This window comes from Poromitra crassiceps (genome assembly GCF_964638095.1).
Source record: "Poromitra crassiceps genome assembly, chromosome: 3".
NCBI classification, from domain to species: Eukaryota; Metazoa; Chordata; class Actinopteri; order Beryciformes; family Melamphaidae; genus Poromitra; species Poromitra crassiceps.
Genome location: NC_139625.1, coordinates 51,402,870 through 51,416,155, shown reverse-complemented (window position 1 = coordinate 51,416,155; position 13,286 = coordinate 51,402,870). Strand labels below are relative to the sequence as shown.

Below are 13,286 nucleotides of genomic sequence, written 5' to 3'. Positions count from 1 at the left end.
AACAATGGGTCTGGTGAAGGAGGATATTTTGAGGTGCCCGCAGAGTTCATGCTGACTTGTGTTCTTGGCTTCTGCACTGACCAAAGTGGAGGCTTTGGTCAGTGCAGAATGTACAAGTAGAAGAAGTGATCTGTTGAGTGAACCATATATGGCCATGCATCCTCCCTTTGTTTACAATGTGATGCAGGACAGAGGTTTGACAGTAATGATTGTCTAAATGGTAACTGAGAAGGCACAGTACGGCCATAAAAAAGGAAGTGAGAAAGAAGATGAGCATTTCAAACCTACCAGTATGTGTTACACTGAACGTCACGGCTACTGTCCCTGTTGCTATGGATTGATATAAACTGACATGTATAGACTTCCCATTGGAGGAACATTTGTTCACTATAAAAGACATCTCAGAACCAGCAAGAGCAGGCCTCCAATATCGTGCTATTAAAACGCAGTTCAGCATGTTCCCCATAGTTTATTATGGAAGCAAAGTATCACAGCAACAGTCTGTATAGCATAGCAATGATATTCTGAGAGGGAAGCATACATCAATCGTACACCATTTAAATTCTATGCATCCTCTGAACAGATTCCTTATCTTAAGTGCAAGTGATGTACTCCCATTTATGAATACAGTGGAAACTTCTTTATCTTTATCGTAGTTACAGATAAGAGGGATTGAAATTCAGACCTGCATCAGAGGGAAGCATTAGTTTTCAACATCCTTTTGTCCTTGTCACAAGTTAAACTGTGAGAGAAAAATCCACATAAAAGTGTTTTGGCAGCTTGGATTTCTCATTCATACCGAACACTCATAGAGAGCCAAAGTGACCACCTACTTCCAAACGGTGGTGAACGACGAGAGACGATACTTTTTTTGAATCCGTTTGAATTGTGTCATGAAGCCCACCTGTCAATTTACTCAATTTAAAAGATAACATTGCATGTCAAGAAAGTCAGTTTGTCGTGAAACTGAAACGTTTAGTTTCGTATGAAACCGCTCAATCAACTACAACTCACATCTCGCACAATATACGTCACACCAACACCAACACGGCCTGGTGGTGTGCAGTCTTTCTGATTTATACCTTATAGTGCAACAGTTTTATGACAAACTGCGACTTTCTTGACTTTAGTTATCTTTTAAATTGATAAACATCATATGAGTACCTCATGGCACAATTCAAACAGGATCCAAAAAAGTCTCTCGCCATTCACCTCCATTCATATTTTTCCCTGCGGCTGGTTCACATAGGGCCCGACCGGAAGGGGAGGGACTTTGGCTGTCTATTCACCTTATGTAGCCCCGCCCATTTGACCCATTGTGTCATGACTTCCTATTAAAACGACGGCTGTTTTACCTGCTCAAACTAGTCTGACTCACCTGCTCAAACCTAGTTTGACTCACATATGAAGTGTAAAGTGTAAACACAATCACAACTGCTGATTGTGTTTATACTTCCTGTTAGTCTCTCAAGCCAGACTGTCTCTTCTACATAAGGTGAATAGAAACTGGCACATGGATTACATTAGCCTTTATTTGGACAATCACTAGTTATTAATATATTCATATACATTTCCATTTTAGTTACATAATGACACAGACATATTTCATAGTTAGATGACCTGTGTACATACACAGATACATCATATTTGGATAACCTGTGTACATACACAGACAAACGTATTTAGATAACTTGTACCATACATTTGCAGCTCCTCTCGATCGCACACTGTGCCCTGCACTGTGTCCTGTCACCTTGCCACGGTGCTCTCTACAGGGCCAGAATAACAGATAGGTTGACTCTACAGAATGGCCTTCCAGTGTGCGTCAAGACAATCTGATGTGCGTCAAGACATGTAATCTGATGTGCGTCAAGACATGTTATCTGATGTGTGTCCTCAGTATGTACACAGGTTATCCAAATATGATGTATCTGTGTATGTACACAGGTCATCTAACTATGAAATATGTCTGTGTCATAACTATATGTAACTAAAATGGAAATGTATATGAATATATTAATAACTAGTGATTGTCCAAATAAAGGCTAATGTGATGTAAATTTTCTCTATCAGATTGCTTACTGCATCATTTAAAGATGCATAGTGTTTAACCACCACAGTTTGTGTGTACGTACGTATGTACGTGTGTTAGTCATTCATAAGACCAACACCATTCAGAATTTGTATATGCGTCAGCCAGGCCTGCGTCAGCCAGATGTGCTTTAATTTAAGAGCAAGAAGAATATCCATGCATCCTCAGTATCTACTGTATATCATTACAGTATCTACTGTATATCATTACATTATCTACTGTATTTCATTACATTATCTACTGTATATCATTACAGTATCTACTGTATATCATTACAATTTGAGCCCTGTTGTCATCGGCATGCGGCTGTGACCCCCTGGTGGAAAGGTCACTTCTCCCGGCCACAGTCGGTGCACAAGATGTCGTCACGCTGGGTGAGGAAACCACGTCCCACCAGAGATACGGAGCACTGGATGCAGGTAAAACACTCGCTGTGCCACTGGCGCTCCTCGAAAGAGATGTACTTGGCTCCGGCCAGACCTGTGGTATGCATCAAACACACACACACACACAGACACACACACACACACACACACACACACACACACACACACACACACACACACACACACACACACACACACACACACACACACACAGAAGAGGCAGGTTAATTGAGGATCTTCACCTCGTAAGGCCCGACAGCATCCAAATAGAGGCTCCAAAACCAAGATGATCCAAGTGTGAGGGGAGTTAAAATCAGTGACAACATTAGGACAGCCTGTGACTCACTGGTGATGGGCTTGGTGCAGCCCACACACTTCTTTGCATACAGGTTGCTGAAGCATTCCAGGCAGTAGGGGAAGTTCTCTCTGGAGGTGAAGCGTTGACCCGACAGCTGCTTCTTACAGCCGATGCACAGAAAGCAGTCGCGGTGCCAGGGCTTGTCTTGGTAGGTCACTCCACCAGTTGTAATGGCCTAGAGGCAACACAAATAATAAGCAAGAGTAAAACACACACGCGCGCACACACACACACACACACACACACACACACACACACACACACACACACACACACACACACACACACTGGTACACACTGACACGCTGATTCATTGTCTTACTATTCAGCAATAGTGTGAGTAACATAAAAATGTCACAGAGTCAGGGAGATTTATTGCAGCAGTCAATAGTCAACATTTAACTGTAACCTTACCTTCTTACAAGCACAGCACTGGTAGGCAAACTGCTTCTCAAAGCAGGGCACACAGAAGTAGCCGGTGTCTTTGGGGATGAAGGACTTGGTTCCTATTGGCTGCTGGCAGCGGTGGCACAGGAAGCAGGTCTCATGCCAGCTGTTCCCCTTGTACTCCATTTTGCGGGAACCTGGCACAGGGGATGAGCAGCTGAGTCAGCATATGGTACCTCTATGAAAGAACCCCAAAATAGACCACCTCTATCTGTAGGGGGAGGACAGCGCAATCCTCATAATCTAGCGTGGGGCAATACTGAACTAATCATTGCTATGAATAAAAATCTGACATGAGGGCGCCATGAAAGATAGGGAAGAGAAAAATTGCATTTCCTGCCATGGTGTTGAATGCAAAGCTTCCTTTCTGCACAGGTGATTATCACCACAGGTGATAATCATCATCGCCATAAATCACATCATTTTGTTCATGTTTTCACGTTTTGTATGTTTTGTCTGGATTTTTCTCCCATTTTCTCCACAATTGTACATGTTCAATTCCCCCTGCTGTCCTGGTCATTGCTCCACCCCCCCTGCCGATCTGGGGAGAGCTGTACACTAGCACATGCTTCCTCTGATACATGTGCGGTCGCCAGCCGCTTTTTTTCACCTGACAGCGAGGGGTTTCACCGGCAGGACGTAGCGCATGGGAGGATCACACTATTCCCCCGAGTTCCCCTCCACCCCAAACAGGCACCCAGTCCGACCAGAGGAGGCGCTAGTGCAGCGACCAGGACTTATACCCCACCGGCTTCCCACCCGCAGACATGGCCAATTGTGCCATGTGGTGCTATGCCCTGTCACTCAGTCAATTTCAAACCCCTAGACCCGCCCTCAAAACAGCAGCTGTGGCTGTGAGTTGGCACAGACTCATTTATGTAGTATGCAGAGCACAGCCATTCAACGTAATATTTGAGTCTGGGGAGAGACTACACAAAGCCAGAGGTGCCGCTGCCGGGAATTGCTGCCCAGACCCCCCGTCATATCATTTTTGACCACTGGAGCAGTTGGGTATAAACATTATCATCATCATCATCATTGTCGCCATCTGCGTCATCATCCAAAACGTACCTGGCATGACGGTTTTCTTGCAGGTGGTACACTTGGAGGAGTGCTCATGGGAGTAGCACTCTGTGCAGAGCAGCAGCTCATCCTTGGCAGCAAAGGCCTTTTCTGCCAGAGAGCGGCTGCACTTGGCACACTTGAAGCACTGCTCATGCCAGTGGCGATCCTTATAGGACAGATCCTGTCAATGTTGAAGACATTGAAAGGTTTGATTTCAAGTTGGCATGGTTATATAAGTAACTCCAGTGGGGGTAATGGGTTGGTAAGGTCTACATTAACCTTTTAAAAATGAGGTTTAAAACGTTTCTCGGCTGTTTCAGGCCATACCATCATAGCCGGTAGTTTAAGGTATTTTAGCACTTATCTTGTCATCTTTAATAACTTCCATTGCTGACGTCAAAAGCGTTATTCTCAGGTCAGAACTGGTACTCCCTTACCTTACAGTTACAGCCAATTGGTAAAGAGCAGCTCTCACAGCAGTTAGCGAACAGGTTCTCATAGCACTTAGTGCAGTACTGCGTGTCCTCTTTCATGATGTACTTCTTCCCCAGCAGGGAGTCTTTGCAGTAATGACAGTCGAAACGGTCAATGGTGGACATCGTCGCTCGCTTCTCTTAGCTGCAGGTCAAAGAGAGGGGGAAAATTGCACAATAAAGAAGAATGGGAGGAATGGATATATAAAAAAAAAAATCCTCTAGGCCCTTTTTGCTGTAATCAGAGTCCAAGCAATTTTCCCCTCCTTTCAAAAGCATGTGGAAAGAAAAGTTCTATTAAAGATGTCTAAGAAGAAGTCTCTACCTCAGTTGATCTGGGGCGAGGGTGAGGCTGAGCTGAGGGCTGCAGAGAGCGGTCCAGGCACAGAGATGGGTCAGGGATGAAAAGGGGTAGGACAGGATTAGGGGTAGGCTAAACACTGGGGGGGCTCATCTATAAATACTGGCCCTCTTATTAGCAGTCTAATCTCTGGGGAGAATGGACGTGCTCCATGCACCATTCTACACCTTTTAAGGGAGCTGGTGGTGCGCACAGCACCAAGCCAGTGAATTGAGTTCAGCAATGTTGTTTTTATCAGATAAATACAGAAAAGTGATGAAAAATGCATGTTTATGAACAAAGGAATGTATGGACTGACACTGTAGAAATAGCTTTTTTTATCCTTAAAATCTTGATAGATGATTTACATAAACTCTGAGTCTGAATTGAGAAAAAACATAGATAGGAAAGATACATTTGAATATAGGAAAGATATTCAGATGCTGCTGGTGGGAGAGATGAAACTATGTAATTCAAGGCCAAATCTTTGCCTTCACTGATTTCACAGGAATCCACAGCAGCAAAATAATACTTTTGATCATAAAACTGTTACATCAGTCATCATTCACACACTAAATATCCAATTTGGCCATTGGTACCACAGTACAGTAGATAGGTAGCCATTTGGCACTTGTGGCCGTGGTCCATGCCTGCACCATGCAAGCAGTTGCAGATGGTTTATGGGAGGAAGCCGCCAATAGCTTTGTGGTACCGAACTATAATGCCAGGACCACTCAGCGGCTACTCAGTGTGTATTGGCAGCTCTTCAGATGGGGGAAGCTGTGGATGTTCAATCCACCCACGGCAAACTCTTAGATATGGGGTTGGGAGTGGAGACGATGACTGTTAATGTACTGTTCATGTTGGGCTCAATCCACTAAACCAATAGCAGTTGTCCAAAATATTTGAGACAGCCCACGCACAAAACAGCTTAGCCCAATGTGCCACCTGGTAAAAGATCCCATGCAGTTCTTGATCATGTTTGACTGAGTGCCAACTAATTACATTTTAGTCTTGGCGCATGTGGTCGTATCACTTTTCAAAAGGATCAGGAGGCGGACATCTTTATAAAAATAGCCTGGGAGGACCATCAGCCTAATCCTCCATGCACACACACACAGGAAGGTCAGGGACTGGGATGAGGCTGAAAGGAATGCGACTCATTTCCCCACTGTTTTTCTCTGGATCCAGTTCAATTCTCGTACATGTAGGGAGACTACACTCTTATAATTACAATGTAATTATTTCAAGTTCATCGCCACCTCTTTATTGGCTCATCATGGATCTGAGGTCTGTTGTGTGTATGGAGGTGGCATCTAGAAGCCTCTGAGGGATAATGCAAGGCTGTGTTATTTTTTAACTGCAAACTGCTTTCATGTGAACCCATTGCTGTGCGTTATGTAAGGCTTTTGGCTCAAAATAACCATATCAGGTCAGGAATTTAGGTGCAGGAAAAGTTTTGGAAAGCAATTTTGGTGTGAAACCATGCTATCCTTGAGATGCTATTTACTTTTCAGTAAGTAGGTGGATCCATTGGATTACCCAGAGTTATCCGCCACACTGGATTAAGTTACTACAGCATTGTATCTACGGGTCACTGTCAGTGTCCAGATCAGCAGCTGCAGATCAAAAAGCCAGACCTGAAACAAATACAGACCCAGCTGCATGGCAAAATTATAGTCATTGCCGCTCAAAAGCTTCTGATGTTTGTTCCAATGATGGGTGCTGCACTGAATGCCTATTATGTGATACTAAAACCAATGTGGATGTGACCTATATTCACCAGCAAACAAGAAGACACAATATGAAAGTAATGGGGAAAAAACAAACATGCATGTTAACATTCAGGCATATTGTGTTGCTACTGGCGATGTTAAAGCAGAGATATTGTAATTATATATTATGAGTATTTCTGTGAATTTGTGAATTTATAATAACCTCTCTAGTATAACATGTACAGGATCTGATAGATACCAGGGCCACTAGCGGTCATTGTCTCTATTAGGAACGTCTAGATGGGCACCGGACTGTACCAGCTCTGCAGAGCAAAAAGCTTGCTGATCTTGCATATTCCTTTGCCTGCTTAATCCCCTGAAGTCATCTAGTGGGCAGCTGCCAACAGATTTCCTGTGCCGCCCGCCTCGCCTCAATAAAGAGGCCTTTATCTGAGCTGGACTCAGGTGTCCTCTTATCTTAATGCATTCATTCTTTACTACAAGGTGTCAGGGGCTGTTTTCCCCCTTTAATCAAATGATCTCACAGACAAACAGATGCATTTACTTTGGTGGCTCGTTGGAGACTGAGGAGGGTCAGAGGGACACAGTCGCTTCCCTCTGAAGCACAAAAGCCTCGCCGCACCAGAGTTGACAGCTGGTTGGCATGGCGATGACAGGATAAGTGGGATCCATTAGATTGAGACGAGAGGCTGCTCTAGTAGTTAATGAGAGGAGTCACACAGACCTGTCCCTTTGAGCAGGCCTCTAAGCTCTTCTCCAACATGGAGGGCTTGCTTTCAGCAAAGCGTTCAGACAGAACAGGATAGCCACATAGGGGGTTGCTGTGGGACGAGGAGATACAATCACAAGGTCTATGATCTCGCAAAACCTTACACCCCTTCAGGGAGGAACAGAGTGCCTGGGTAATGCTGCCACCCCCACCCACACAACCCCCAATTCTCACCAAGTGAGTCATGGTATGAGTGGGTGGTGAGAGCCAGGCATATGATCTCCACTGCTAAAGAGGAGAGAAAGTTGTCTACTCCTCGGAATGCAGAACTCATTAAAATGTTCGCTTCAATCCCTTACACTCTCCCTTATTTAACAGGGTTCGGGTATTCGGATGAGCCGAGACAAAGCTGGTGATCACCTTTTGATGACAGCTGCGTGTGGGAGTGCAGATTTGCCATCAGCAGCATCATATTCCAAATCTAATCTTAATCAGAAACATATTATTCACAGCCTGCAAAACCTAGACAACATTTGAAAAGATAAGCTGGAAATTCAAACCCACCTGGTAGAAGAAAGCACAGTCTTTGGTGAGCCTCGGTTTCACAACCCAAAGAAGAGCCTGAGTGCCTTTTCCAACAATGTCTTTCTCTCTAGCTTTGAGCCTCAGCTGTGACGACAGCACAGATACTTTCCCAGGAATAATAGCCTCCCTCTCCAGTGCCTTGTGCTAAAACACTTCCCGTTAAACAGATATTGCAGCACAAATAAACAAGCTGACGTTCAAAAGATTCCAGATTCTCGGATGCATCCCAAAAGCAACGGCCCCCATCGGCCCCCCAACAGCCGCCAGTCGCAATAGGAATTTCATCTGGATGATGGCTCATCTCTGATTAACTGTCTGCCAGGGTCAACGGGGCAGCATTTAAATTGAGAGAGCATGTTTTATGAAATGTTTGCACAATCTATGTTACAGTGCTGCTGCTCACATTTAGTGTTTTCTGTTAATTACCGTAGACTGCTCAATGCTCCATTTCTAGGGTGGAGATTGGGGACAATATGCGGCATGGGCGCACTTTTTTGTTGTTGTGACAAAACTCATATCAACTCATGCCATGTCATCCACATCATCAGTGGTTATGACATCATCCTTAACGTTGCTCAGTGTTTTCCAGTTGACCCTTGCTCCACTGCCCGCTGGCCTTGTCTCTGTCAGGGATAGGCTGTGTGTAGAGTTGGCCCTTAGCTGGAGATTCAGTGAGGAGGCAGGAGGCAGATAAAAGCATTTAAAAGCCCTTAGTGAGGCCATCCCAGCAACAAACCATTCCCACACACAAGTCACCCTTTAACCCTCTTCCTAGGTGCTGACACTGATTGGGACAAATGATTGGGACAGACCATCAATAGGGGAGCTCCAAAAAAAAGACACATATAAGTAAACACATTTACACATATATACCGGTATATTATTTACAATTTCCTATATCTATATCCAATCATGTAGGAACTATGAATTGTTAACCTAAAACTGGTCATAAATCTCTCCCTTTTAACATGCTATCCTCCTTCAATTTAGCAGTGGGAGCATCCAGGACTAATAGACATGTGATCAGCTGTAAACCCTGTTGCCCAACACACACTGGTAATCAGTAGCAGCTTTTAGCAGGTGAGCATGTTTGCATTAGGCCCCATCCAACAATTGACCCAATAGCATAGCTGTCTCCTGCATTGTGTAGGAATGAGTCCATGGCTGCCAACACTGAAAACCACTGGATCCTCCATGTAACACAAACACAGAATGAATACATAAACAAAACACAATATGATGTGAGGGAGGTGAGGGAACTCCATCACAGGCTGTATATAGCCAATAGCCATGTGCAGCTGGAAGCTCACTTCTATTTCTTCTTATAGCTCGAGCACCTGGCTCATATTTCAGCTAAAAACAGGGCGCAAATAACATCTTTTCAAGTCAACTTGGCATCTCAGGGCTTGTGGAGACTTGGATTACACCAGGTGAGCAGTATGGAAGCATTTTATGCATTTTTTCTCTCTTTTTCTTTTTCTTTTTTCTTACATTTTTTCTCATGGCTCCCTTCACACTCAGCAGACAGCTCTACTTGCCTGACGTGGCCGGTCACCATTTCTCCAAACTGGGACTGCGCCGGCTGCATTCTACTGCATGTCGTACACTGACTGTATGCAAGTACCTCATACAACCCCACATAAAAAAGACAGAACTATCCCTTTAAATGAGCATGCTCAGCCCGAGTAATATCACTGATAAGGGCATGCACGTGTTTGTGTGTGTGTGTGTGTGTGTGTGTGTGTGTGTGTGTGTGTGTGTGTGTGTGTGTGTGTGTGTGTGTGTGTATGTGTGTGTGTGTGTGTGTGTGTGTGTGTGTGTGTGTGTGTGTGTGTGTGTGTGTGTGTGTGTGTGTGTGTGTGTGTGTGTGTCTTTGTGTGTGTGCAGACAGATATGCAGACAGTCTGTGGAGCCATAATGGAAACACATGTCAAGGGATGTCAGATTTGGGCCACTGAACCAATAGAAAAACATCATTCAGGAGCACTGTATGGAACAGTAGTGAACCTTCATGTTGAGTGAAGGACAAAGATCTTAAAGCACTGCCTTCAACAACAAAACAAGCATTGCATAGCCCTTCAAAGCACTATCCACCCCAGTACCATTTGTCAAGGTTATTGAATGCCTTGTACTCCTTGTGCCTACGCAGGTAATCACAAGCCAGGCATGTGTGCTCTGCCCAGAAATAGGCCTTCTTGACTTTAAAGTGCCGTCGCCACTCAAAGTACCTGAGGTACAATTCCTCGTCTTTGTCCAAGAGCAGCAGGTAGTCTGCAAGCTCCTTCGGCGAGGTGAAGTCGTCCACGTGGATGAATGCGTCTCCCTGGACAAAGTTATCATAGTCCTGCCTGTTTGAGAGACAGATTGAACATGTTCTCAATGCCGGGGAGCTGGGAGGAGTGGGACGGTGACTCCATGTTCATCCGGGCACTGGAGCGGGGGCACGTTGGACAGGTCGGTGCAGATGTCTCTGTGGTGGATGACCACCCCATCTGATTTGTTGTCGAGGTTCCTGTTCCTTGCACTTGTTTATTTAGTAGCTGTGGCTAACAAGGCCAGCAGCTCTATAAGTCACACTGTTGGTTGGTTGGTTGTTTGGTCGATTGGTCCACAAAAAGTTCAGCACACTTTAGTGGGCACAGTTTTCACCCTAGGAGGCTGAAATTTGGCATGGAGGTCAAGTGTGTGTGAAGGTGTGTGTTTGTGTTCATGCCAATTGGCTAAAAGGGAGGCATGCAGGCCCGGCATTGGGGGGCCCAGACCGGGCCAGGCCCCCCCATTCCCCAAACAGGCCCCCCGATTAAAAAAAATTTTGTTGCTAAAAACGTTTTTCCGTTTTTCTGTTTTAAAGTTTAAAACAGAAAACGAAAACGAAAAAACGAAATCGGGAAAAAAACGGAAAAACAAAAAAAATGAAGAAAAAGAAACAAAAACAAAAAAAATTATTCCCCCCATTTCTTTTTTTCAATTTAAAACCATTGAAAATGGGTTATACTTGAGTACCCTGACCTGGTCTATTTATGTTTAAACAATACTGAATGAATGTTTAATACTAATGTTATGTTAAATTATCTGTCTTAACCTGTTGGCACAGGAAAATAAAATTTTAAAACATACAGAAATACCCATTGTAATATAGGTGAGCACATCAATAAACTATGTGTCATATATTTATTTAGGTAGAAATAAAAATGTTGATGGCACAAGGGTTTTCTGGTCCAATTTTGTTTGCCGTGAAAACTGCCGCGCTTAATATCCTTATATTTTTCTGTATGCGGCCCAAAACGTTTTGCCACCCCTGACTTAGGGTGTCAAGTCATAGTCTATTTTTTATTTGTCTTTATTGAATGTTCCAAAACTGCATGTTTAAAGGGGGACTGACCCCCCCAGATTTCTTGCAAAACGGTATTCTACTTGATTTGAAAACTCTGCAGGCAAGATGGCCACCTATACTGCCTTCTTTAGCTGGCAGAATTCCTCCCCCATAAACTAACATATCTTGGCCAATAAGTATGTAACATACAAAATAAAACAACCCGTAATGTCTTAATTTGATGTAGAATGCAGAGGACATGTAACTGTTTAGTTAAACTTGCATTCCAGGAAGTTTAACGATAATGGCTCAAGACTGTTTCATCCTGAAACCCACTCGCTTTGCGCCAGAACACAAAACACAATCGATTTGGGGGTGGAACACGCCAGGATTGGCCAACGCCAATGCCAGTGCCCAGAACTGTCAAATCAAATCATCGACAGAGACGCTATGACCCGCCTCCCAGTATTCTCAGTGTATCCGAGATAGATATCATAGAAAACATTATGAATATAGCCACGTTATAAACAACAAACTAATGCTGGTGATCCGTATGGAAACAATGTTACTCGAAATGGTTAAAAGTTCTATCAATTTCGTCATTCAGTGGCGTTTTACTGCCATGTAACATAACTAACTAGCGGCTAATATTAGCCACAGTAGGCATTACCCATGGAAGGGCTCGCGCCACGTGAACTACAGTAATAATCAATGGGGGAAAAAACAATTTTTGACATGAGTGGGGCGCGTGCTAACCCCACCATGACGTCACGATGTACCAAATCTCCCATTCATTTGAGGGTACAAAAAAAAGCAGGTTTGAACCCAGAGGGAACTTATGCTGCTGAAAATGATACAAATGGTACAATGGTAACAGTTTCGTCTCAAATGTGGAAATTTTGACCAGAATTCTTCACACACCACCCCCAAAGTCATATATATTGGTTAAAACCTGAAAAAAAGTGTTTTGGGGGTAAGTTACACTTTAACTAAGAATAAGCTAATGATTATTTCCATCCACCACTTATTTAATTTGGTTACTTTCCTGTCAAAAGTTTGTAAGGAACAAAGCATGCTGGGAGAAATATGCAAATGTGTTTGTCCAATGCTCCAATGGTATTGCACCCTCTCAGAACTTGCTTGGATGTCCTACAGTAGTAGCAAAAGTAAACACATTAATAGCAGATGACGTCAGGGTTTAGCAAACCCAGATTGCAATGCTGAGTGAGTGAGCTAGTAATTTAAAATGAGATATTCCCATCTCCACCATCCTTTCAGCTCTGGCTGATGGACATGGTCTCAGTTAGATGTATGGAGAGACTCAGCTAGGTCCAACTCACTGAAGAAATGTTCAACTATCATGGAACCCGTTCCTGGCTTACTTTGACAAGGTTAAAAGCGACAAGTAACTTGCCCAGCTGTTCTCTCATAGACCACTTGCGTGGTATACCATGCGCAACACCTCGTATAAGCACATAACATAAACACCTTATGTGGCTGGTACAGCAGCACCACATTTTGGTGTTGGAATGTTGATAATATATGAATGTTTTTTTTCTTCTTCCTGTGTCTGAGCTTGTTTTTGTTCTTATGAATGAAAAATTGAAAAATTAAATATGGGGGGGGGGCACTCTTTGGGGTTGGGTAGCTTGGCCCCTCCAAGCTGATCCCCCCAGGCCCCCTCTGTAATTTGGGTCTGGAGCCGGGCCTGGGTGGCGGGGGGATTTCACAATGGAGTGGATGACATCACAATGGAGTGGATGATGTCACACTGTGACTGAC

The 13,286-nt window shown here is 44.0% G+C and overlaps 1 protein-coding gene across 1 annotated transcript; it reads right to left on the bottom strand.

The window, feature by feature from the left end:
- Window positions 1-534: 534 nt before the first annotated feature.
- Window positions 535-5,256, bottom strand: fhl5 (four and a half LIM domains 5). The gene is made up of 6 exons (XM_083633410.1): window positions 5,147-5,256; window positions 4,786-4,966; window positions 4,355-4,529; window positions 3,251-3,420; window positions 2,825-3,011; window positions 535-2,572 (listed from the first exon to the last, which is right to left on the bottom strand). Exons 2-6 carry the CDS (start codon window positions 4,945-4,947, stop codon window positions 2,421-2,423), a joined length of 846 nt encoding a protein of 281 aa, XP_083489536.1. The 5' UTR covers window positions 4,948-4,966; window positions 5,147-5,256; the 3' UTR covers window positions 535-2,420.
- Window positions 5,257-13,286: the final 8,030 nt, after the last annotated feature.